This window comes from Oryx dammah, unplaced genomic scaffold (assembly GCF_014754425.2).
Source record: "Oryx dammah isolate SB20612 unplaced genomic scaffold, SCBI_Odam_1.1 HiC_scaffold_18, whole genome shotgun sequence".
NCBI classification, from domain to species: domain Eukaryota; kingdom Metazoa; phylum Chordata; class Mammalia; order Artiodactyla; family Bovidae; genus Oryx; species Oryx dammah.
The window spans coordinates 102,524,133-102,550,213 of NW_024070202.1; the positions used below are offsets into that span (position 1 = coordinate 102,524,133).

At 42.3% G+C, this 26,081-nt stretch overlaps 1 protein-coding gene across 1 annotated transcript in view; it reads right to left on the minus strand.

Annotated features, from left to right (window-relative positions):
* Positions 1-1,175: 1,175 nt before the first annotated feature.
* The window catches only part of KIAA1549 (KIAA1549 ortholog), an 83,276-nt gene continuing 58,370 nt past the window's right edge, over positions 1,176-26,081 (minus strand). Inside the window, exons 16-19 of the mRNA XM_040259967.1 lie at positions 19,728-19,774; positions 12,947-13,107; positions 9,836-9,981; positions 1,176-7,914 (exon numbers count right to left, since the gene is read on the minus strand). Of these exons, the coding sequence (XP_040115901.1) occupies positions 7,663-7,914; positions 9,836-9,981; positions 12,947-13,107; positions 19,728-19,774 (606 nt within the window). The 3' untranslated portion in view covers positions 1,176-7,662. The remainder of the gene's footprint in view (positions 7,915-9,835; positions 9,982-12,946; positions 13,108-19,727; positions 19,775-26,081) is intronic.

Genomic DNA, 26,081 nt, shown 5'->3' on the forward strand with positions numbered 1-26,081 from the left:
ACAGAGGATGAGATGGTTAGATGGCATCACCGACTCAATGGACATGGGTTTGAGTAAACTCTGGCAGTTGGCGATGGACAGGGAGGCCTGGTGTGCTGCAGTTCATGGGGTTGCAAAGAGTCAGACACAACTGAGCAACTGAACTGAAATGAAAGAAACCACTGATTTCAGGAATATCATCACATCACAAAATCAAAATCTAAATACTTACACTAATGAGTATTTTCAGGGTACTGATGTAACCACCTATGAGCCAGTTACTGTAAAACAACTTTCCAATAGGAGTTGTCTAAATATGTTCTGTGTTCCACACTTCTGTAATTCTATCCTTTGGCACAAGTATGACAAACAGTAGTTTAACTACATGAATGTGGGCTACTGAGATTTGTGACTATAATTGTTCCAGTCTCCCAACACCAGAGAGATCAAACACATACCACCTCCAATTACTCCCCCAGGAAGGTCCAGCAAGGAAGGAGAGGAAGATCTTTAGAGGAAGAAAGTTACTAAATAGTGTGCAACTCAACAATAAAAATATTTCATTAATCACCACACCCAGGCACTGGACCAAGGATCTCTTATTTTTGCTTCTTGTTTTCTTCTTACCTGAAGCTGAGCTTGGCAAGCACAACAGAAGAGGAGAAAGAGGGAGAAAAAAATGCCAATTTGGTTTAAATCCACATTTATGTCAACCTAGTGGTCAGGGTCTGGGCATGGGACCAGCCTGACCTTTCTCCTAAGCCTTAGCTGCTTCTCCTAATTCCCTGTTCTACTATTTTGAACCTTTTTACAATCAGAGCATGTGAAATCTCTTAGGGGAACAGGGTGTGCCAGGCAGTCCCCTGGTTTTAATCTGAAGTATATCAGGGCTTTCCTGATAGCTCAGTTGGTAAAGAATCCACCTGCACAGCAGGAGACCCCGATTCGATTCCTGGGTCAGGAAGATCCGCCGGAGAAGGGATAGGCTACCCATTCCAGTATTCTGGCCTGGAGAATTCCATGGACTGTATATAGTCCATGGGGTTGCAAAGAGTCGGACACGACTGAGCAACTTTCAATTCAATTCAATATTGATTAAAAGAGAACATAAAAGTATCTTAAAACTATCACATTTATTTCTTCAGGTATGTCTAAAATATTGGCATATCTTACCAGTGTGTATATATTTTTTAAAATCTTTCATGGATTTTCAGTTTTGTCAGTGTGCTTAAACTTTCCTGATATCCTGTCTTTCTGTTGTTTACTAGTTTTTTTTTAAGCTCTGTAAACTTTCTTCATAGTGGCCTACTCCCTCCAATTTTTAGGCTCAAATTCTCCTTTTGGTTGATCCTGTGAACTCTCTGTCATGAAGCCTTATTTTCTGCCAAGACTTACAATCATTAACTGTGGTTTCCACTTCACCAGGAGCTGACTGCCTTGAGAAGCGAGGCAAGTTCTGGGTCATGGATGCCCAGGGCAGGCTCTTAATAGTCTCTGCGAGGACCTTTGGGCTTTATCTGTACCAGATTAGTTTTTAAAATTTCAATTAACTTTAGAGAAAAACTGCAAAAATAGAGTGTTTCTGTATACCTTTTCCATAGCTTCCCCTAATACTAAAGTTAGCAAAATAAATAAAGGAACCTCTGTACAATACTGCTAACTGCACTGTAGGCAGTACTTAGATTTCATCCTTTTCCCACTGATAACCTTTTCTGTTGTCCAGAATCCTATCCAGGTTTCCACATTCCATTCCTTTGTCGAGTTCCTCTGTGTTTTGCAATTCCTCTTGCTTTTCTCAGTTTCAAGGGGTTTTTGTTTTCTTGAGTTTCGTAAACAACTCCAGGTTTATCCTATTACAAGTTTGCAGAGAAGAAGATCTTCTCAGTTATCTTTCTAGATTATAGTCCTAATCTTTTAATTCCAAAATGAATCTGCTCTTAGTGGAAGCATCAATTTGATTAGTGAAGAGCCTGTAAAGCAAAACAGTGAGTTGAAAGGAGTGGCGCCAACCACCTTGAGTGACAATTCTGCAAATTCCATGCACTGAATAGACTACTTTCAACTTAATTCCAGGGAAAATGAAAGCATCAGGTGTTCTCACTACGGACACAAAAATCAGAAAACAAAAAACATTGCATTCAACTTTCACATTTTGCACATGAGAGAACTATCATGTTGTGAAGGAAATAAACAGAAAATATCACTTGACACCAATTCAGAGCATTTATTGACATTTCCATTTAAAATGCTAGGAAAGCTGTATAAATTGTAAACATGGAAACCAAACACTTGCATAAATTATTTCAAAAACTCTACAGCACATTAGAAAACAGTGCAGCTAATTGAAGGGAAGAAACAACCAGCAAAGAGAAGAGAGAGCTTGATTACTAAATCATTTACCCATACTGAAATTTAAGGGCCCGTTTGAGACCAGCAAACCATGATTGTCAAGTTCAAAGTTGCAGGATTGATGCCAGGAGTGGCCTCAATTTACTCTGCATTTTTTCGTACATTAACACTCATAATCCAGGAATGAGAGTGCAGAAACTCAGAAGAATATGGACCTTGACAAAGTCGGAGGTGGCCAGTGGGCATTTCAGAGCACTCGGTTTGACAGCCTTTCCTGGAAGGGTGCAATTCACCCCACCCCCACGCTCCCTAGACCATGCCCTGGAGGAGGGCAAAGTGGAGAGTTTCTACTCCCCTTTTCTGAAATTAACCCTCTGCTGCTTAGAGCAACCGAGCCCACTGGTTTGCCTCTGTTTCCCCAGGGCCCTCCTCCTTCCCCACATTTGCAGGAGGAACAGTACAGGGAGCCTGGCTAGAAGCTGACCCAGCACTACTCCGACCTTGCACACTCAAGGAGTCAAGTGATGAACGCTGGAAACCTGGTGGACATAAGAAGGGGCATTCATGATGTTCCAAGTTGTCCAGAAAGATTCCGTGGAATCAGGGACCACAAGACCCAAATCACTTCAATTTTTCTCTTTGTCCCTTCTACTTATCCACTCTTTCTTTAAATGTGAAGTGGCCCCAGAGCAGAAAAACCCGGAGAAAGAAGGAAAAGCAAAGAGTCTGCATGATGATCTACCCTGTGGGAAAGTAATTTCGACAAGGGTGTCTCAGAGGGTGACATTCCTTCCTTCTTTCACTTGCTTGCTGGTTCCCAACTTTGTTTCATGTTTCCAAGGCATTTGATACTCTTTTGCTAAATGTCAACACTGCTGGCGTGTTAAGATAAATTTTCAAGTGTACTGTTACACGCACAGCATGGAATTAGGATCCTACCGTAAGGATTCGGTTTTCAAGTCTTTTTCATAAAATTAGAGAAAGGAGTCTTAAAACACCGCAAATCACCTCCAAGGGTATCAAAAGAAACCTGAAATGCACACACTCCCTGTTCACTAGGTAACAAGTGTAAGCCTAATACAGTGTATGAGTGTGTTACAGCAGCTGTTGATGGAAACGTCTCTCACCTGTTGTAAGAATATCCGTGACGGTGTTGGATTAAATGTAAAAATGAAGTTCAGGTTACCATCCCATAAAAACGTGCTTTGTGTTCAAATGGCCTACTTGCAGGTGCAGAAGTGGACTTCCTCACACTCCTGCCTGGAACAAAGGTGGGTTAGGTGGGCTCTGGAGTCTGGCTTTGGGGACCTGCTCTGGAGGTAGAAATGAAATGGCTAAAACATCTACAGCTAAAGCGTGTGTGGTACCCCTCCCCACCCACCCAGAACCTTTCACCAGCTCTCCTTCCAATCAGCAAATTCATTCATGTCTAGGAGTCTCATATGAAAGGGAGAGAGAGATGTATTTAATGATTAACTCCTGAATTAACTACAAATGCCAATCTGTGTCCGAGTGATTGGTTTGGTCACTGGAGCACTAAGTTGTGCCAACGCAGTGAACACTGACCCTGTACACAGTTCAGCGGGAGGCTCGTAAAGCACAGAATTACCTGTTTCAGCCCGCAGCCTCCAGTCGTCCCTTCACCTGTGCCCTGCATCTCAGGCCTCATGCCCTGAAACACTGTGGTTGGCAGAAACTGGCTTAGTCTGCAGCTCAAAAGCCACATACGACCAAAATGAAAAGACGCTCTGAAATTAAATACAATTTGGAGGAAAAGGTGTAGGTAGCTGTAAAGTCAAATATATTTACTTATAACCCACTATGCTCCACAAAGGATTAAATGTGGCTGAATGACGGACCCTTGAGATCTGCTCTTAGCAGACCTCGGTGGACGTCTTTCACACTTGACGCTGGCCCTCTGGCAGTTCTGGGACTCTCCCGTCCCCTCCAGAACAGACGTGTTCCTCCACAGACCTTCCTCCCAGGCCTGGTCATTTTCTTATTGGGTTCCTGCAGACGTTTCCTCAGAGCATCACTTTTTCCTCTTTACAAAACTCCTTCGAAGGTGCAGTTAGGGATTCGGTCTCTATATTGGAAACCAGGTTCAAGGTTATTTTCAACAGCAGCTTCCCCACTTTCTCCGTCCTTCCCCAGGCCCACTCTCAGCTCTTCCCACACCATCTCACCATGTGCCTGGGAAGCTCTTGTCTTCCGTGGCTTCTGATGTTGAGTTCTCCCCAAGATCCCACTGTCTCCAAACGTGTAAGTTCCATTCCTCCTTCCAATGTACTTGTGTACTTCGGTGCATTTTACTGATGTTTAAATCCTGTTGTTTTTCCATCTCTTCCATCTTTTACACCCGAGGGTGTTGTCTGATTCAGATCCTAAGATCTCAGAAGGTAGGGCTCGTGTTTGGTGCCAGAAACAGCAGAAAATCTGAACAATGCGTGAGAACTGAAAGTTAATGGTGAAGGAAGTGAATTGAAAGCAAATCAGGAGGGAGGAAGTGGAGTCCCACGGGGCCTCTGGTGTTGCTCTGGTTTCCTCCACGTGAACTCACTCACTGGGAGGTCACAGCAGATCAGACATCCATCCCAGCACCATCACACAGACAGCCCACCTTCTCACTGCATTGTGCTCCCTCCTGAAGGGATGTCTGCCCACATGACCACACCTGATCCTTGCAATGAGAAATCCGGGGCTGGGGAGGCCCGTTCTCATGTGTCTGATGGGGAGAATGAGGCTCAGACAAGCGGCCTGACACAGCCAGGTAGTGACTGTGCAGAATCTGAAAATGATCATTTCTCCAAACAGTTTCCTCTAAAACTCTGACTCAAATGGATAGCTCTTGCTATTACCATGAAAACTTTTAAAATCAGAAAAAACGAACAGACATAAAATTTCAGTTTTCATTTTGCAATGTTTCAATAAATGGAACTCCAAAGCCACACAACTGCCATGAGGACCTCTTGTTTAAGTAGATTCCATTCACTGAGTGTCTGAAGCCCCACTCGGGGTGGTGTTCCCACGACAGCTGGTATGTTCTGGGTCAGTTGACGGTAAAACTAAGTGCAAACTGAGTGTGCTTTACAACCAACGCAAGAGTGCTGGGGATCTCACTGGTCTGCTCACACCCACCACATACCACCATTTGTCTATTACACGTCATCTTTGGTCTTGACGTTGGTTTAAAAGTGTATCCCTTCTAAGAAGAAAAATAGAGACAGAATCCCCTTATGCTAGTTTGAAAGGCATCAAAACTGCTGTCGCAGCCCCATTTAAAACAGAGGCCCATTTCTGCCACGTGCTAAGGAGGTAACCACATTTGTACACTCCAAGTGTGAACACTTAGGACACTGAGCAGGATGGGAGGGGAGGGGCTATCAGCTGGCACTCAATCTGAATTCACCAAAAGGTGTCCGAAATAAAAATTTGCATGAATCTCTGAAATTCTTCCTTACCCATTCAGGATCCTGGTGTTTCTGAATGACAGGCAAAGAGACCCCTCCACTCTGGGCAAGTCTGGTATTGAGTCAAAACTGAGAGGTAAGAGATCAAGCCCACTTGAGGGGCCTCTCTCCCCTGCTCTTTGGAGCCCAGGAAGGGTACCTGAAAAGGAGCTCCCATTACTTTATTTCATATTCTCAACAGACATCCTTCTGTACCTCTCCTGTTTCAGAGGCATAAAGATAAAAAATGCCTCCATTTTAATTTCCCAGAACCGACTCTCCCTGGATTGTGAGATGAGTCTACATAACAGACTTAATGCAGGAAGGGCAGAAACATAACACTGGAGCCCAGTGGTTACACTTTGGGGGCCTATTTTAGCTGCTTTGGGATTCTTAAAATTTGACACAGATACAGAGATTTTGATTAGCCAGAGCCCCAGATTCTGCCTGTGTATCTGTTGTTTAATTAAAGATATTAATTGAGCTGATAAAAAAGGATTCATGGCGAAGTGTTATCTGCATCTGCTCTTCTTCATTTCACTCAAGTCCCAGAAAACAGAACAGCCCTTGTTACTCTAGTCCTCACTCCACTTCGGGAAGTGGAGAAATAGTCCCTTCAGGAGGCAATCTCAAGTGAGAGGACCGCTCCGTCAGGCCCAAAGGTGGTTTTAACAGTCACTCAGCACAGTTATACACAATAAAATCAAAAATTAGGAGTAACTCTTTCTCCTCCATGGTCTCAAAGCTCCTCTTTCCTTTCTTGGCTCATTACAAAGAGGTTCAACAGAACTCATTTCCAGGTCTCGAACATAGGGAATGCGATTACCACAGATGCATTCACAAATAACTAACCATTCGGTGGTCCTAGGAACTGTGACAAAGCATTTTTGCTTATGTAAGATTCCTCATTCAAAGTTGGGAGCAACGTATCAGCAAAGTGCCAGGATTCGTCGGGACCTCCTCAAAGCCTCATTCTATAGGACTGGCCTTCATGAAGATATGTACTCAAATGAAATGCAATAGGCAGTTACCTCTGCCAATCAACAAATGGCAAATACAATTAAAGAGTGTAAATCTAAACTTTGATATGTATTTTGAATAACCAAATAATTATTAAGCTTTTCCTATGTGGAGAGGCTTTTTCCCCCCTCTTTCTAGGATAAAATGAAACCTTCCACATGTTCTTCCATTGAGAAAGCCAAAGTTGCATTTCACAGACAAGGTGAAGGGGCTCTTGGAGCTGTAGCACCAGAAGAAGGAAAATGCAGTTGATGGCTTCTTTTTGAATCATCAGGCTCTACAATCTATCATTTGGTTTCTCACTAGTAGCTTTTTAAATTCCCAAACAATCTTAGTATTCCTGTTGTTAATATTACTATTAAAAGAAGTTCCTAAGGAGGAAAAAGAGGGTGAAAATCAAGCAGTTAATAAAATGTCTTCAAAACTCTTTTTCTCAGAAAACAAAGCAGCAGGTTCACCGTACAAACCAGTCTGAGTCACATCTTCCCACGGAAATACTAGGTTCCTTTAATCCCTACAGCATCTACACATTTTCATCTTTCACCTTAAAAAAAAAAAAAAAGAGACTAACTTAGGAATTTCATTAGCTTAGAATTGTGGTTGGTCTTTTGTGAAGTGCTGCTGGCTTTTGGCCAAAAGTACATAAACTTCAACTGAACCCAGGTGGTCACAAAACTGTCAGCGTATGAAAGCATCACGGGCTGTCACGTGACTCGGGGCAGCTTCTAAAATAGCAGCCTGTTCCCTTAGTTGGGCCCCTCGCCCCGGAGATGCTCCTCCTCTTAAAACACCTGCTCAGTTGACTTCCTTTTAGTCTTGCTTCCACAGGAAGCGGATACTTGGCAAATGTGCAAGGCAAGGCTGATCAGCTGTGGAAGTTCTGCACGGCGGTCTGCTTTTGTGAGAGCCGGAGGAGCTCCTCGCGGATCGCTTTGATGAGAGAGGCTGAGGAGTGGCTGGGCTGGAGGTCTTCCGTGGAACTGGTGGGGTAGGCCAATCCGGCACCCGGCAGCCCCCTGTGAGGGAGGTTCCCGGGAGGAGCTGAGGGCTCCCGGCCTGAAGTCCTTGGCACCTGGAACAGCGGTGATGAATACTCCTGATGTCCGAGCACATGTGTCTGAAAAACCATGGCAAACACAGGAAAACAGGAGGGAAGATCAGAGGCAAACTGGCATCTGATGCTCTCCATCCACCTCCCAACCAACAACTCAGCCTCCCACCTCCAGAATGCAAAGATGTAACTGCAGAGAAATTGTGCAAGGGAAAGTAGTCCAATAAAGAAGCCCCTGAACTTAATTTAATAAGGGCCTATACACACTTCATTAAAGACAGAAAGAATGAACGTGCAGTTGGCCCCACTGGCTAATCCCTGTGCTACCACGTGTGCAAGGAGAGTGGGCCACTGGGGAACCAGGAAGGGCCCTGCAGAGCTGGACAGGGAGGAAGGCTGGAGCATCCCAGAGAGGGCAAGGTCTGATGAGGATGTCTGCTCAGAGGGATAAGCAGAAACTGGCAGACGGACTGACGGGAAGAGCAACTGCCTTTGCTCTGAGTCTGGAACCCAAGGAAGGCATGACGAGAACACATATGGGGCCCGTGGAACGGCAACAAGATCACAAAGTCATCTTCCATCTCATCTGTCTGTCTGTGTGTCTATGTGTCAGTGGTCTGCACAGCTTTGTTTTTTTTTAAGCTATCTGCACAAAAGCATACACTAGCTTTGCAAATGTGCAAAATATGGCAAAAATATGTGCAAAATTGGCAAAATATGGATTAACTGGGCATTCCTTTGATAAGAATTATACTTTTCAGTAATTTTTTTTTCATATTTTTTCAGTGAAAAAAATCTCTTTATACACACATGCACATATTACATCTATGATTTCACTTGTGGTAAGAGCAACTTGATAGCCTGGTAAACAGGACATTTGAGCCCTGGAATAACTTCCACATTTCACTTCTGCAAATTGTGACCAAGAGGCCCTCAAAAAGTGTTTTGGGAAAACCCAAAACAACTCAGGAAACTAAGCCAGGCACAGAAAAAGCAAAATGTCAGCAAAGGTAAAGTGCAGACCTGAGGCTGTAATGCATCCATGCGAAGTGTCTTCACTCATGTCCAACTCTCTGTGACCCCATGAACTGTAGCCCACCAGGCTCCTCTGTCCATGGGATTCTCCAGGCAAGAATACTGGAGTGGGGTGCCATTTCCTTCTCCAGGGGATCTTCCTGACCCAGGGATCAAATTCACGTTGATCCAAGTTTAACCAAGTTGAACCAGGTTCAACCCCTGAGTCTAAAACCACTTAAGCATGGTTCGAATAGTAAATTTTACGTTCTACGCATTTTACCATAATTGAAAAAAAAAATGGGGGGGAAGTAACTGTTACTTAGGTCTCTATGCAGATTTTCCATAATGAATACTGCTTTTGTTATTTTTAAGTTATTTTAGAAACCTCATTACTTCAAGCCTGAAATCTACCTGGAGAAAAATAGTATACGTTTCCAGATTTCAATGCCAATAGTCTTCCAGTCTGGTCAGAGGGAATTTACCATCTACAGGCTGTAAGAATGACTTCCCAGGTGGCGCTAGTGGTAAAGAACCTGTCTGCTAATGCAGCAGAAAAGAGAGCCAGGTTTGATCCCTGGGTCGGGAAGATCCCCTGGAGGAGGGCGTGGTAACCCACTCCAGTATTCTTGCTTGGAGAATCACATGAACAGTGGAACCTGGCGGGCTACAGTCCACAGGGTCACAAAGAGTCAGACACAACTGAAGCAACTTAGCATGCATGCACGACTGTGTGAAAAGAAAAATACACCAAGGAGAAAAAAAGTGACAGAGGTTAAAACTTCATGCAGGTTTTAAATCGAGATCTCCCATGCAGAAGCAGCAGCAGCTATACCATTTACCATTTGAACCATGCTTAAGTTGTCTTAAATACATTCACACTATCATGTCCCCATAGCTCTTTTCATCTTATAAGACTGAAATCCATATCCATCGTGTCTGAATTCTCAACGATGATCCCACAGATACTCACAGCCTCTCTCCGGCCAGCTTCGTCCTCCCCATAGGCAGGCCAGCCCGGCCCCCCATACTGGCTGCCTCTGCTCGGTGGGATTTCCACTGGCTGAGCTCCGATTCTGCTGGCGATTCCCACCTGCGTCAGGTGCTGGATCTGAGAGCCTGGAGGAACACAGGGAGGGGCCCAGTGAACATCAGCAGGGGAGCTGAAGGCTGCTCAAATGAGATACTCTGGCTCTGACCTCGGCACGCCCTGGGGACATGAGCATTGTTCAAATGTGGCACCAACTCTACCCCCAGAAAAGACACTTCCTAAGAAAACCAGACCTGAGCTTCTGGGCTTGTGGGCTTTTACTTTCTCTCAATATAGTGGCTATTAGTGATGTTCCTATTTTCCTGGTCAGACATCAAAGGACGGGGAATAAAGGGGATAATGGAGGGCCCTTCCATTCATTTCCGTAGAGGCTACAGATAATGGGGGCCTTATTCATTCAGAAAAAAAGGAGTGAAAAGTTTTGGAGCCATAAAGAAACTGAAACCTGGTTCTTACTTGCTTATGATTTTCAGACTCATAAGGAAATGAAAATGCAATATGCCTTTAAAAAAAAAAAACAGGCAGAGTGTGCATTTGAGTTCAAAATGTTAAAGTACATTTTTGTTATACTCACATTGTTTTCATAATCTAGTCATATCATAATTAAAAATTTAAAACTATCCATGACAAACGGGCACTTGCCAAGAGCACGTGCCAGCGACCGACCAGCACGGGCATCTGTCACCTGCCTCTGCGGAGACTGAACCCTGTGCTGCTGCGGCTGCTGACCTTCAACACCCCAAGGGAGTTCAGGGTGGAGTGAGGCACTCTGTGCTCCAGGGAATCTGGTGGAGCAAGTCTTTAGATAGTTAGGTATTTTCAGGAACTGATTTCATGATCCCAATCTTTGCATCTCCTCATATCTAGAAAAGCACTAAATCCCTTCATGATGACATCAGCTCCTGGGGACTAGCAGAAAACCTCTTGTAAAGTAAGTGCCTGGTTGCAATGAACTCCCCTTTCACCAAAATCATATATTGACCTTCCCCCACTGCCTCTTTGGAGCAGTCTCTCAGAGCTATCTGAGGTGCTCTCTCCCAGGCTATAGTCCTCATTCTGCCCCAAATAAAACTTACCTCTCAAGTTGTGCCTCTTTTTCAGTCAACAAAGCCACCCACTCAACCTCTTCATCGAGGTATACTGAAGCAAAGACAGATGATCTCTAGCGCTCATTCTACACTTAGGCACACCATAGCCTTGTGTGGCTGTGAAAGCTAGCCTTTAAATAACATATTTTTATCTCCCATCAACTTTGGCATATGGAAATAACCCTATTCAACAGATCGAGGGAGAGAAAAACCAGATCTTTAAATGCTGTGAAATAAAACATTGATTTCCAAATGCACCTAGGATTGTCTCATTCATCTGGGATGCTCAGGCTAGTCCCACAAAGGTTCAGGGTTTTCCAGATGTAAGACCTCTCCATCTTCAAGGCTGTTCCTACTCTAGTTACCTAATTAACAGCCTCTGTTAATCAAATACTTTTTTTTTAAATGTACTCTACAGGAGCACTTGTCCTGAAGCATTTGTTACTGAAGATTCCTAACACTATTAAAATTATTAGAACTATCAGACAATGGACATTGCCCAAGAGACATTGTTTGAGCAAATCTTGCAAAGGATGGCAATGCAGCAGTGTTCGTCATCACTTGTGAAGGCTCAGACAACCGCACAGGGAGAAAAGCATACCTTTGTGTTAGACTTGCAACAGCAGTTGAAATCATAGTTGAGACACAATTCTGTATTTTGCTTTGTTCACTTAACGAGACAGCACAGGCTCTCTCGTGATTCAAGTCACCCATCACCCGCCAGCAGGCAGGGGTTTGCATTCCAGCTCAACCACTGACAAGCCTGTGACCTTGGACACCCAGTAATCACTCCAGCTGAGACTCAATGCCTCACTTTTCAAATGGAGATTTTTTTTTTTTAATCTATCTCACAGTGCTATTTCAAGGATTAAAAGAGATAAAATAGGTCAAGTACCAAATGCATAGGAGGCAATCAGGAAATCTTAAATTCCCTTTTTCTGGCTCTGAGCTCTTCATTTTAGATGGTTGTACAAGTTTACTCGCTGATGCCCGTATAACTCGGTATTGAGGGAGCTCACAGTTGTTTGCTATTCTGAATAATGCTTCAATAAACATCCTTGCACATGTAGTTTTTCTCCAATATTTTGGATCTCTTCAGGGGACAGGGAAGAGCCCATATTCCCAAATTACCAAATCAAAGGCTTATAAAGTTATATTGCCAAGCTGCTTTCCAAAAACTTAATGATTTACACCATCACCAGAAATAAGAGTAGTAATAATAATAATGGCAGCTAATATGTATTACAATTTATGATATTCCAGGCACTATTTTAAGCACTTTATATCTGTTATCTTCTAAGACTGTTCTTCTAATGAGGATTTGAAAGAGCAGGTAGAAAAAACCTAGAACCATTTCATGTTGCCACCAGCTTCCCCTGACCTTCCACTGCCGACTCTGCCCATGACTGACTGCAGAGAAGGGACAGGCTTAGAGGCATGCGGAAATGACAAGGACATTTTAGAAAAGAAAAGAAGATAAAGGTAGCAGGGGAAAAATGAGGGAGGTAAGGCTCGAGGACAAAACCGTGGTTGTACCCTCCCAGAAGTGACCAAATAAAACACAAATCTCCCTGTAGTCCCTGTGGATCAACTTTAGAAACTGCCTTCTTTAAAATAAACCCTTGTTTTCATGCCATCGTAATGACTCAGAAATAGGTGTTTCTGTTCACTATAAGTTTTCAGAAACGTTTTCCCTGGAAGACATGTGCTGGGAATTTCACATAAAGGGACTGTTTTCAAGACTCTGACTCAGAAACAAATCGGAGGCCCTATGTCTTGGGATCTCAGCCACTCTGTCCTTTCCCACCTCCCAGCCATGCATCTCCAACAGGATCCAAAGGAACACAGCTCTTAACGCCAGAAGAGGCCAGAGCTGGGATTCTGACACCCTGAAGTCTAAAGTGTTCTCTGCACAATTTAGCCAGAAAGAAATGCCCACGCGTACCTGTGGTGCCCCCAACAGGCCGAGGCCGAGCCACTGACGGCCCCTCCTCAGAGTAGATCCCTCGGGCAGCAAATGAGGTGGCTTCAGATGATGCTTGGGGCTGTGGGGGCTCGGGAGGCACCAGCTCCGAAGACTGCAGCAAACCAGGTCCGAAACCGGGTCTGAAGGCGAAGCACATCCAAACATTATGACCACACTTGCCTGGTTCTGGTATTTTATTAGGTCCACCCTCAGCCCTGAAGCAATATAAGACTTCTGTGTCCACTGGCTTATTAGCCATCTCCTCTCCCAGAACATGGGCTCCCTGAGGACAGGGACTCTATTCGCTCCCTGACAAATCTCCTGGGCTACAAACTGTATATATACCATCCAGTACCCATGCTGGAACACAGCTGATGCTTGACTAATCTGCTGGATGACTGGAGAAAAAAATGCTCTAGTTTACAGACCCAAAAAGGGTGCATCTCAAGCTCCAGGGCCCATTCATCTCCAGTAGTTGACTAAAGGAGTGGATCTCAACCCTGGCTGTATATTAGGGTTACCTGGGGAACCCACACCACACCCCAGACCTCCCAAAAATAGAATCTTTAGACACGGGACCCACACCATGGTAGTTTTTAAAGTTCCACTGATGTCCCTGAGTTTTATCAAGGTTGAAAACTAGTGTTCTAAAGCAGTGGTTCTCAAACTATTTAGTCTCAGGACGTACTTGCATTCATGAAATAAGGACTCACAAGTGAAAGTGAAAGTCGCTCAATAGTGTCCGACTCTTTGCGACCCCATGGGCTATTCTATGGAATTCCCCAGGCCAGAATACTGGAGTGGGTAGCCTTTCCCTTCTCCAGGGGGTCTTCCCAACCCAGGGATCAAACCCAGGTCTCCCGAATTGCAGGCGGATCCTTTACCAGCTGAGCCACCGGGGAAGCTCAAGAATACTGGAGTGGGTAGCCTATCCCTTCTCCAGGGGATCATCCTGACCCAGTAATCGAACCGGGGTCTCCTGCATTGCAGGTGGATTCCTTACCAACTGAGCTAAGAGGAAAGGATTCACAAGAGCTTTTGTTTGTTTGGCTTCCCTGGTGGCTCAGATGGTAAAGAATCCGCCTGCAATGCAGGAGACTGGGGTTCAGTCCCTGGCTCCGGAAGATCCCCTGAAGGAGGGTATGGCAACCCATTCCAGTATTCTTGTCTGGAGAATTCCATGGACAGAGGAACTTGGCAGGCTAGAGTCCACGGGGTCGCAAAGAGTCAGACACAACTGAGTAACTAATGCTTTCAAGAGTTCTTGTTTATGTGGAGCATATCTATAGGTAAATATCATGTTCAAAATTAAAACAGAGCAAATGAAAAATTCATTTAAAAATAACAATATTAAACCTATTACATATCAACATTTTTCATAGAATTAACTAATACTAGAGTGGGTAGCCATTCCCTTCTCCATGGAATCTTCCCAACACAGGGATCAAATCTGGGTCTCTTGCATTGCAGGTGGATTCTTTACCATCTGAGCCACCAGAGAAGCTCATATTTTCCTACATGCCCCCCCCAAATTTAATGAGAAGTGTTCTATGTTTTTAAATTTTTTTCCTTAATAGAAGCTATCTAGATTCTCCTACACTTTGTATTCAATCAGTTTCCATCAGTTATTTTACGAAGAAAAGCATAAATATGTAGTTAGAAAAAGGAGGAAGATTTTAATAGCCTACCAAATAATATTCAAATAGTATTTCCATTAAATATTCTTCTCTGAAACCACACCAAAACTCAACAATATTTCCTATGAAGGTTAGTGGCAATATTGACTCTGAAACTATCTGAACTTTTCATCTTCTGTTATGTTAAAACTACTGGTCTTCCTTGCACTTTGAATAGACTCATGCATGATTGGATGACATTGCTCATTTGGAAAATAATGGTTCACTGAATTATGCAGACTTTCTTGATATTGACACATTTTATTTTACAGTAACCCAAAATCACATTCATTAATATCACCATCGAGCTCATCAGAAAAGGCTTTAAGTACTAGGAAACTGTCCATTTCACCGTGGCAGACAAGTTTGTAAAATTTTCATTTCCAATTGAAAACTCAATCTGATCACTGGCAATAACTGCTGTCAGTTGTTTTCCTGTCCACTGCTCATTTTCAAAGCCAAACACTCAAGTCCACAGGCTGTTTGTTGAAGCAAAAACACGGCAACAGTTAGATCAGTTCTCAACTGCAAGGCCATAATCAGCAGAAGTGCTTTATATGTGTCTCCTCTCCTATCATCCAGACCGTCAAGAGACTCTAGGGTCTAGGTTTAATAAAATTAATTTGGGGGCTTCCCTGGTGGTCCAGTGCTTAAGAATCCGCCTGCCCATGCAGGGGACACAGGTTTGATCCCTGGTCTGGGAAGATCCCACATGCCATGGAGCAACTAAGCCCATGCAGCACAACTACTGAGCCCTTGCCTCTAGAGCCCACAGGCCACAGCTACGGAAGCTCGCACACTCTCGAGCCCGTGCTCCACAACAGGAGAAGCCACTGCCATGAGGAGCCTCCACATCGCCACGGAGAGCAGCCCCTGCTCTCCACAACCAGAGAAAGCCTGCACTGCAGTTAAGACTCACCACAGCCAAAACAAATAAATCTTTATTTTTACTGCTTCAATGATATACTAACATAAAACTGGCATTTTAAAAAATGCTGTAAAAAATAAAAATAAAAAAAATCCGATTGCCCAGCAGTGAAGAAGACTGGAATGAGTCCTTGAACAGCTAGGTGTCACTGTCTGGATTCAGGTCAAGGCACCACAGCTTCACCCACCACTGCTTTCATACCTCAGTATAAAGGTCAAAGCAATGAGAAAAGTCAGATAACATCTTTATATTATTATAAAAATAGCTTTGACCTCACAGACCTCCCTCAATGGGCCTCAAGTACCCTCTAGGGATCTGAGAATCTCACCCTGAGAACCACTCTTTTAAAGATATTCGAAAATTAAAAAAAAGAATGATGGTTTAGTTATAATTCCTTGCAAATGACAGTTAACCAGTAATTAATAATTAAAACTTGGACTGCACGGAGATCCAACCAGTCCATCCTAAAGGAAATCAGTCCTGAATATCCCTTGGAAGAACTGATGCTGAAGCTGAAGCTCCAATACTTTGGCCACCTGATGCAAAGAACTGACTCACTGGAAAAGACCCTGATGCTGGGAAAGACTGAAGGCAGGAGGAGAAGGGGATGACAGAGGATGAGATGGTTGGATGGCATCACCGACTCAATGCACATGAGTTTGAGCAAGCTCCAGGAGTTGGTGATGGACAGGGAAGCCTGGCATGCTGCAGTCCATGGGGTCGCAAAGAGTCGGACATGACTGAACAACTGAACTGACTAATAGATTAAATCAGTTTGATTAGAAAGTACACCAACTTGCTCTGATTCTACACTGTCATTTCTGGAGTACAGTCCATAAACTGAAACCCAGGCAACCTGTATTACTCTCTTTAAATAACTGCTGCTATTTCTGACTGACCTCAGAAAGAGGTGTCTGACATCTCTGACCTTACAGATCTAAGAGCTTAATCAATACACACTCCTCCTTCCAGCCCTGTAAACTAGAGCTCAGCTAAATTAATTATAATCTCTGGACCATTAACCTAGGAACAAGAGCTTGCCTTTTTATTAATGATTTCTGCTTTATCCAGTCAATTAGCACCCTTCTGCCTATATCTACACCCATTTCATCCTAAACTGTATACTCAGAGAGTTCTGTGTGATCCAAATACTCTAATTTACCTTGGGTGACCATAAAATTTAGCATCCAAACCAGAACACTTTTGAGAGTGGAATTTACAATTATGCTGAACAACAGGAGTAAATTAGGATTGAACCAGGCAGAACCAGATCATGTGGTCCCCCTAGCATTAGCTTTGGCCCTGGATCATCTAATCTCCACCTGTTCCCTTTACTTTGTTGCTTTTGGACCACAAAGCAGTGCCTGGAGAAGGGGAGAAGAGCTGGGGAAAAATAAAACAAAATCTTCTGAAAATGAGGGCAAATAAAGAGAAAGTAAGGAGAAAGCAGGTAACATCCCTACTTCTGTGTGACTAGAGGGATAGCTGAATCATTCAAGGGATAGTTGAATGTGATTTCTGAGACTAAGTCTTTATTACAATTCCTTCATTGTAATAAATCAATTGTCTATTCACATGTGGGTCTGATTATGAATGCTCTTTTCTGTTCTATTGGTCTACTTGTCTTGCTTTACAGCAACACCACACTCCTCGTTCCCTCGTTCCTTGACAGTAATTTGCAACATTTAGAATATAGTCCTAACATCTTATTCTTTGTTCTTAAAGTGTCTTGGCCCCTTGCATATCCATATATATTTTAGAGTGAGTTCATCAATTTCCACATATTAAAAAATGCAAGAGAAACAGCGAAAGAGACACAGATATAAAGAACAGACTTTTGGACTCTGTGGGGGAAGGCGAGGGTGGGATGATTTGAGAGAACAGCATTGAAACATGTATATTACCATATGTGAAAGAGATGACCAGTCCAAGTTCGATGCATCAAACAGGGCACTCAAAGCCAGTGCACTGGGACAGCCCAGAGGGATGGGCTGGGGGAGGGAGGTTCAGGACAGGGTAACACATGTGCACCCATGGCTGATTCATGTCAGTGTATGGCCAGAACCACCACAATATGGTAAAGTAATTACCCTCCAATTATAATAAATGAATTAATTTTTAAAAATAAATAAAAAATGCAACCAACTATTGGGATTTTGAATGGGACTGAAATGAATCTATAGACCATTTGGGGAAATTTGACATTTTAAAAATATTGAGTTGCACAAACCATGAATATCTTTCTTTAGAAGGCTTGAATATCTTCAGTTAGATTTATCCTGAGGTATTTCGTATTTTTGAATGCTATTTTACATAGTACCTTTAAATTTTTTTTATTTTCTGTCATTGCTCATGCACAGAAGAGATTTTTGTATACTGGTCTTATAATGTATACTGATCTTGTTCATCTTGGTATCCAACTACTTTGTAATTTAATTATTAAGATCTTGCTATTTAGCCATCTTGCTAAAGTTCCTTAATTCTAACAATTCATGTGTTGACATTTTAGGATTTTTCTACTGCAAAAGTATATCATCTGTTAATAATAACACTATTAATTCTCTATTTGAATTCCTTAATCTTTCTGTTACTTTTTCTTGTGTTATTATACTGGCTAGTTCTTGCCTGGAGAATCCCAGGGATGGGGGAGCCTGGTGGGCTGCCGTCTATGGGGTCACACAGAGTTGGACACGACTGAAGCGACTTAGCAGCAGCAGCAGCAGCAGCAGGATGGCCAGGGCAATGCTGAACAGAAGTAATACAAGCACGCAACTTTGTCTTGCTTTTGCTCTCAAAGGGGAAGTTTTTAACATTTCACCATTAACCAGTATTTGCCAAGATACTTTTATCAGATTCCTATCTGTCTGCTTCTATCCTGTGTTCACAAAGATTTTTACTATGAACGGATGTTGAACGTTATCAAATGTTGTATCTATTGAAATGAGAAGATTTTCCTCCTTTATTCACTTCAAAGTGGTGAATTGCAATGATTTTTTAAAATATTGCATTACTCTTGTACTGCTGGGAAAAAAATCCCATTTGATTATGATGTGAGAGCCTACTGTATTATATTGCTGGATACACTTTCTAATATACAGTTTCAAATTTTTGGCATCTATGTTCACGAATGAAACTGGCCCTTCATGTTTCCTGTCTTGCAATGTCCTTGTCCTGTCTGTTTTTGGTTATCAAGGTTATGCTGGTCTCACAAAATGAGTTAGGGAGTGTTTTCTTTTTTTCTGTTCTTTAGGAGAGTTTGTATGATACTGGTATCTTTTCTTCCTTCAGTGTTTGGTAGAATTTACTGTTGAAGCCACCGGGCCCTGAAGTTTTCTTTGTAGAAAGAATTTTAATAATGATTTTAATCTCTTTAATAGTTATAGGACTATTCAGGTCTTCTCTTTCTAGGAGTTTTTCAAAGAACTAACTTTCTGCTTTGCTGATCTTCTCTAGTATGGCATTTGTTTTCTACTTCATTGATTCTATTCTTATTTTTATTATTTCCTTCCTCTACTTCCCTAGGCTTTAAGACTTTTCTTCATGTGGACCATTTTAAAAGTCTTTATTGCACTTGCTACGCTATTGCTTCTGTTGTTTGTGACCTGGTTTTTTAGCCATGAGGCACAGGGGATCTTTGCTCCCTTACTAGGCAATGAATCTGCACCCCCTGCATTGGAAGGCAAAGCCTTAACCATTCGACCACCAGGGAAGTCCCCCCAACACTTTTGATACAGTACATTTTCAGGACTCCGAATCTCATGAGTCTTGTCAAAAGTTTTGCTCAGCTTCTCAGCCACCTTGTCTGGAATCAGCAGTATCCGTGGGAGAAAGTGGACCCAAAAGCAGGGCTCACTTCTCTGGATTTGCTAGATCTTGGCTCCATTCTGTTTCAGTGCCCTGATGGCTACCTGGTGTTTTGTTTTTGTTCTTAAATCTTGTCCAGCTTTTCCAGTTATCATGAGCAAATTATCTAGTCTGTCATTACTAGAAGCAGGACTTAAATTCTAACTTTTTTCCCTCCTCTCTGGTTACATTAAGATAACACACAACTCAGAGTTTCATTTCTGTTCATATTAGCTAAAAGAAACAAAGCTTCAAAATTTAAGAAAGAGCCTATGTGAAAAAATCCTGATACATTTTCTACTAAAAACCTTACCTTGGTAATGGGCCTGATGGGGGAGTCATTCCATAGTCTTCATATCTCTGGAAGAAATTCAAAAGAAGATGAAGATGAACATTCAATCCTTATTATAAAGTGACAACAGCAAACTTACAAATTTAGATTTGCAGGATCAGCTTCCAAGAGATTTATTTTCTCATAAAAAGTTAGCATGCTTTCATGGCATTCTGCCACCATGTAATGCTAGAAGCTTCAGTTTGGGGAACTGGGCTAATATGCAACTAGCTTCTATATCTTTCTTTCTTTCTTTTGTAAAAATATTAACAAGAGACAGGGTTCCTGCACCTGCCCTTCCCTGCAGGCTTATCCTCCACAAACCTGTATCTTCTGCTAACCAGATGGGCCTTCATTGCCATATTTAGTGTAAATGACTCTATCAACATGGACCACAATGGTCTCCAGATCTAGTGGGTGCCTATTTGCAATTCAAATACACTCAAGAAAGTAAACAATGCAAAAGTTGTTCCATGTTGTACAATGCTATAAAAAGAGAAAGACTATAGGAAGAACCGTAATTTGAGAGAGCCCCTAAAAGATGAAGTAAACACATTCCTAATGTTAGACGAATACCAAGGAGGTCCAGCCATACTCCCTGCTCTTAAATTCCATGTACGTCCATATATCCTTCAATCCACTTTTCTTATTTGAACTAATCTGCACTAACCAAATGCTCTTTGACTAAAGCAAGATCGCACCAGATTTAAAGAAATCTAGACTTATGTTGCATTCCTCATGAAATCAATATATCCTAACCCTAGCACAGTTGGGACTCGGGCTTTTAACACTTCTTTTCGACAACTATGAATCATGATTTTGGAGTCAGATATTTTAGTAGGATAGTAACTCTGGACAGCATCATACCCAACTTCATTCAGTTTAAATTAACTGGCTCCAGGATAGGAGTTCCATATTAAGTTACTATGTCAGCCTTGCTTCTGGACTTGCTCTCATATGAGATTTTTTTTTAAGCTGCCATTTACTGAATTAGTATTTTGCTATGCACTATATGAACACTGATTCAGGTCCACAGCAGTGTTAAAAAGTGTTCACTACCTACTGTTTACAGATGAAACCAAAACACAAAGAAATTAAACAATGTCCTCCTAATCTATCTTTCTGACTCCAAAGACTATGCTTTTAATCACTGGGCTGTACCACCCATGATTTCTAAAATCAGACTTTCCCTCTTAAATAAATCTCTACTGGTGGGAGGCAGGGGGGCAGATAGGGAGTAGCAGCTTTGGTGTCAGACACACTGACCAAAGCACTCTTATTTCCCTTGGTCTATTTCCTTAGGCCAAGAAGGACAAAACAATCTCTGCACCTCATAGAGTCCCAAAGGGATTACTAGACTTGAAACTGTACTCAAATTACTTCACCTCTGACCCTCACTGCTTTCCTTCCCTTGGCAAAGGGAGAAAAATTTAGAACCTCTCAGAGTTCCACAACTGAGGTAAAATAAGCCAAAGTGGATTATGGAAGAAGAGAGGAACAGGATGAAAAGGAGAGTCAATTTATTTTCCAAATAATTAAACAGAAAGCTGAGACTGGATCAAGATTATTCTTTACAGAATAAAATGGCCCCTGTGCTTTCAGCACAGTTTGGCTTTTTAAAAAAACATATTCATATTCAATTCTTATGAACATATTCATATTCAATTTTAAAATAATATTTTTTTAAAAGGTCAAGACTTTACAGTTTATCTGTCAGGATTTCACAAGGTCTAATAAGTGAAAAACTAAAAAGAAAAACAATGCAAAGTAGCTGACCACTCTTTACCTGATCTATTACTGCAGTGCTAGGCATTTCTACTCTACTGTAGTCAGAAAAAGGGTATTATTTTTCTAGAGACTACATGCCCCCAATGATGGCAGGCATTTCCTTTACGTGGGTCACACTTGTTAAAAAAAAAAAGGCTGGAGGACAAAGAGAATTTTAAGGCTGCAATCATCTAGGTGAATAAAAACCCCACTTTAATGCATTCTTTCTATTCCATATAAAACAAGCCAACAAAGCAAGAAAGACAAGTGATGGGTGGAGTCTGGGAGAGGCCTGAAGTAAAGCAACCAGATGGCAAGGAACACTAGTAAAATCTCAGGTATTCACACCTGCCACTTGGAGGACAAATCCAAGGAGGTTAACTTTACCTAGGAAAGCAGAAATACCACCTCTCCAGTGGCCTGACTCACTAATGCATAACTAACACTTTTACACTGGCAAGAAAGGGATAAAAGTGTCATCAGATGGTCTATAAACATTCACTGAAACCATCCTGAAATCCACATTTCAGCGGTTTTTACTATAGTCAGAAGGAGCAAATAAAAGGTGATTGGGTTCTTCCTGGCAACAAATAATAACTTTACAACCAATTTCTAAGCATGTTTAAGTTATGTTAGATATGCCCAAATACAACCAGTGATCTGGTTTTCTGCTAGATTAAATTGCTACCACTCCCATCAAAACACTAAGGATAATCAACTAGTAGGGAAAACAATAGATATGACTTACAATCAAATCAATGCCTTCAATCATAACTGAAGGCAGAGAAAAAAGAACAAAGTAGCTAAAGCTGCAGATAAACCGATAGATACAGAAGAGGGACAAAGATGAGCCAACACAAAAATAATGGTTATCTTCAATTCAACAAAGAAAACTGCTTCAGAAATGAAAGGAAGTTTCCCTGACATGAATGAAAGAATTGAATATGAAGACTAAATGGACACTGGTTATTCAGGGGGGAAATGATTCCGAAAAATTGGTTGAATGCCAAGAACTATTTATGCTTCCCAGAGGACAGGACACGTACATCTTCTACCAGGTAGGGAGCAATTAAGGCCACAGATTTCTGCACTGAACAACTCAAGGAGCAGAAAGCAGCAACATGTAGATGCCAGCAGCCAACAAGTGTAGGTTGGGAAGTGAGATGAGAATCCTTTTAGAAAACACAAGACTAACCCAAGAGGCTCCTGGAAGGTCTCCCTCTTCACTCAAGTCCTCCTGTCCCCCCATAGATGCACCTACCATGTTAGCCTCTCAGCTCCTCAAAACCAATAAACAGCATTTTACTTGTCAGCCACCCCCCTGACATCCTACTTTCAAAACCAGAGGCAGAAAGGTGGTAAGGAAATCTTTCAATAATCTTGGTGAGAGATGATGATTACTCCACCAGTGTAATACAGTGGATAGATTTGAGAGGAAGAGTCTCCAAAGCTCTAGCACATTTAATCAAGCTCAACTTCCTCTACTTCCCCTTTCAGTGCTGATCTACCTTCACGTCAACTGTACCCTCTGACCTGCACATCTCTTCCCAGCTGTCTTATCATCACACATGCCTGATAAAGCCCTAGTCCTGGATCAATCCGATTGCCTATTCTCTCCTTGTCTACACCTGGGTATCTGAATGCTGGTAAACTACACAACTTGAATTTGTGCCACTATAATTTCATGATCGTCAGTCTCAACAGCGGCCTCAAGGCTAAGTGATTACTTCCATGTCCCTAGTCTGTTCTCTCTCATTCTCCTCCCTAAGTATTTCATGTTCTACTCTCCCTCAACCCTCTTGCCTTGCTACACTTCTCTCATTCTCAAGAGATGACTCTGCTTTCTCTACTGTGAGAACATAAACCAATGCAGGGGGTCTGGGTTCAATCCTTGGTCAGGGAACAGGATCCCACATGCTGCAATTCAGAGTCTTGCCACAACTAAAGATCCCACATGCTGCAATGAACATCGAAGATCCCAGATCCTGCATGCCACAACTATTTAACAAGACCCAGAGCAGCCAAATAAATATCAACAAACTAATATTTTTAAATGGTTGAACTTGATCTGTATCCTTTAAATTTTTCAATGCTTCTAATTAAAGTGTTCAATCTTTCCTCTAGGTTCCTAAACATACAAAACTTCATTATAATAATTCTTTTAATATGTCTGTCTACTAATGCTATAATCTGTACCATTTTCTTGCTTCTCTGCTTGTCTGGTTAGTTTTGATTGGATGCCAGACATTATTCAGTTTACCTTGTTGGATGCTGTATATTTTTGGTTTTCTATATAAATATTCCTGAGCTTCGTTCAGTTTCAGGTCTTACTTTTTTCTGTGTTAGGCAGAATGAGAGCAGCTTTAACCTGGGGACTATTTGCCCCACTACTGAGGCAAAACTCTTTTCAGTACTCCAAGTGATGCTCCGTGAATTACAAGGTCTTCTACAGTGTACCAAAAAAACAAAAACAAAACTGCTAGTCATCTCAGGCTGCCATCACAAAATACCACCAATTGGGTGGCTTGAAAAACAGAAATTTATTTTTTCACAGTTCTGGAGGTGGAAAAACCACAGTCAAGTTTCCAGCGGGTTCAGCTGTTGCCAGGAGCTTCCCTCCTGGCTTGTGGACAGCTGCCTACTTGCTGTGTCTTCACATGGTGGACAGCGGGCCCCAGTGTCTCTTCCTCTTTTTATAAGGGTACCAGTTTTATCAGATCACGGATGCAAACGTATGACCTCATTTAACCTTTACTTCCTCCTTCAAGACAGTCTCCAATATGTGTGCATGGGGGCTTATGCTTCAACATACAAATTTTGGGAGAATACAATTCAATCCACAGCAGGAACATTTTCCCATGCTTATGTGAGCTCTGAGGACTGTTCCCTTTAATCTCATGGGGCAGTTCTTTCCCTCGTGTGGAGTAGTTTCCTCACACCGTAAAACTGATCAAAACTCAAATGAAGATTCTCTGAAACCTCTGGAAGCATCCCTGTGTGCTTCTCTCTGCTTTCCCGCACCGTCTGTTGTGAACTCTAGCTCTCTTCTTCCCACACTCTCCACTCGATTCTCTCAACTCAGGGAGACCACGGAGTTCTCCCTGGAGTCTACCTCCCAGCACCATAGCTAGAAACTCTCTCAAGATGGGAAGCTGGGGTGACTGTAGGATTCTACTCATCTCTCAATGATCCCTCTTCTTTATTGCCTCAAGTCCAATGTGGTGAAAACCCATACATTTTGTTCAGTTATTTCACTTGTTTCTGGAGGGAAGATAAATCCTGAGTCTTTCCTCCATTTTGTCCAGAAGAGGGAGTTTGTACCAGATACTTTTGTTTCTGTGTCTCTGCTAGCTTCCCCACTACCTGGAATATTCTTAACTGTCATTCTGTCTAGAAACTCCTTCCCCACACTTCCAGTCAGGGGCTCCTCCCACATACTCTCCTCCTGCCCGACACCCACCCTATGCTGAACCGAGTTACTGTTTCCATTGCCCACATAGCCCCACTGGGATGCAGGAACTGGAGTTGTACGTTATGCACTTCTGTAGCCCAACACCTCGCAGAGCACTCAGCACAAAGCAGGTGCTTCAGAAATACATGTGAATGAATAAACAAGTGAGACAAGCTTAAAGTAAACAGACAGCAGATATGGTCAAATTCATTTTCATTGCTGAGTTTTGTTCTGTATCATCCATTTCCTTAAAGATTATAAATTACTAGTTTATAATTACATACCACCTATGATTATGAAATGGTTTAACGTTTATTACGAAACAATCTATATTTTAATATGTAAACCAACAATGACTAGGTTAGATAGTATTTTTCTCCTGCGTGGTGGCTGTGATCTATACCTCAGACACGTGCTCACTATGCCTTGGAAAAAAAACTAAGAGCCGACTTTGAAAATCCAAACCAATTTCAGAGATGAAAATTCTTCTTTAAAAAAAAATAAAAGACGTATTTATCTGTGCCAGGTCTTAGTTGCAGCATGTGGGATCGAGTTCCCTGACCAGGGAATCAAACTTGGGCCCCCTGAATTGAGAGGATGGAGTCTTAACCACCAGACAACCAGGGAAGTTTCCGGAGCTGAAAATTCTGTTAACATATGTTATAATCACCCAATTGAACCTTAATATAGTTAACAAAACTAGAGGAACCCTGGATGAACACTCCTTGAAGAAGAAATTTAAACTGTAATCTATTAACATCTTTCCAGAGTCAAATATTTCAGTTTGATCATCTGAAATTAGTAAAAGATAATTTTTAATATCATATCCCTGAGTTTTACTTCTTGTCCATGACTTGAGAAAGCACCTTTGAAAGCACTGACCGAATATGGAAAAAAAATAAGGGATAACAAAAACAGATGAAGCACGGAAATGTCAGCTCCCGAGATGGAAACCTGGTGTTTGAAGACAACTGTGCTTGGCTCCTCTAGGACTAGAAGCCTCCCCTCCCCGGACCTCCCCTCCCCCTCTTCAGCCCCTCCCAGCCCCTCCCCTCCCAGGGCCTCCCCGCCCCTCTTCAGCCCCTCCCCTCCCCGGGCCTCCCCTCCTCTCTTCACCC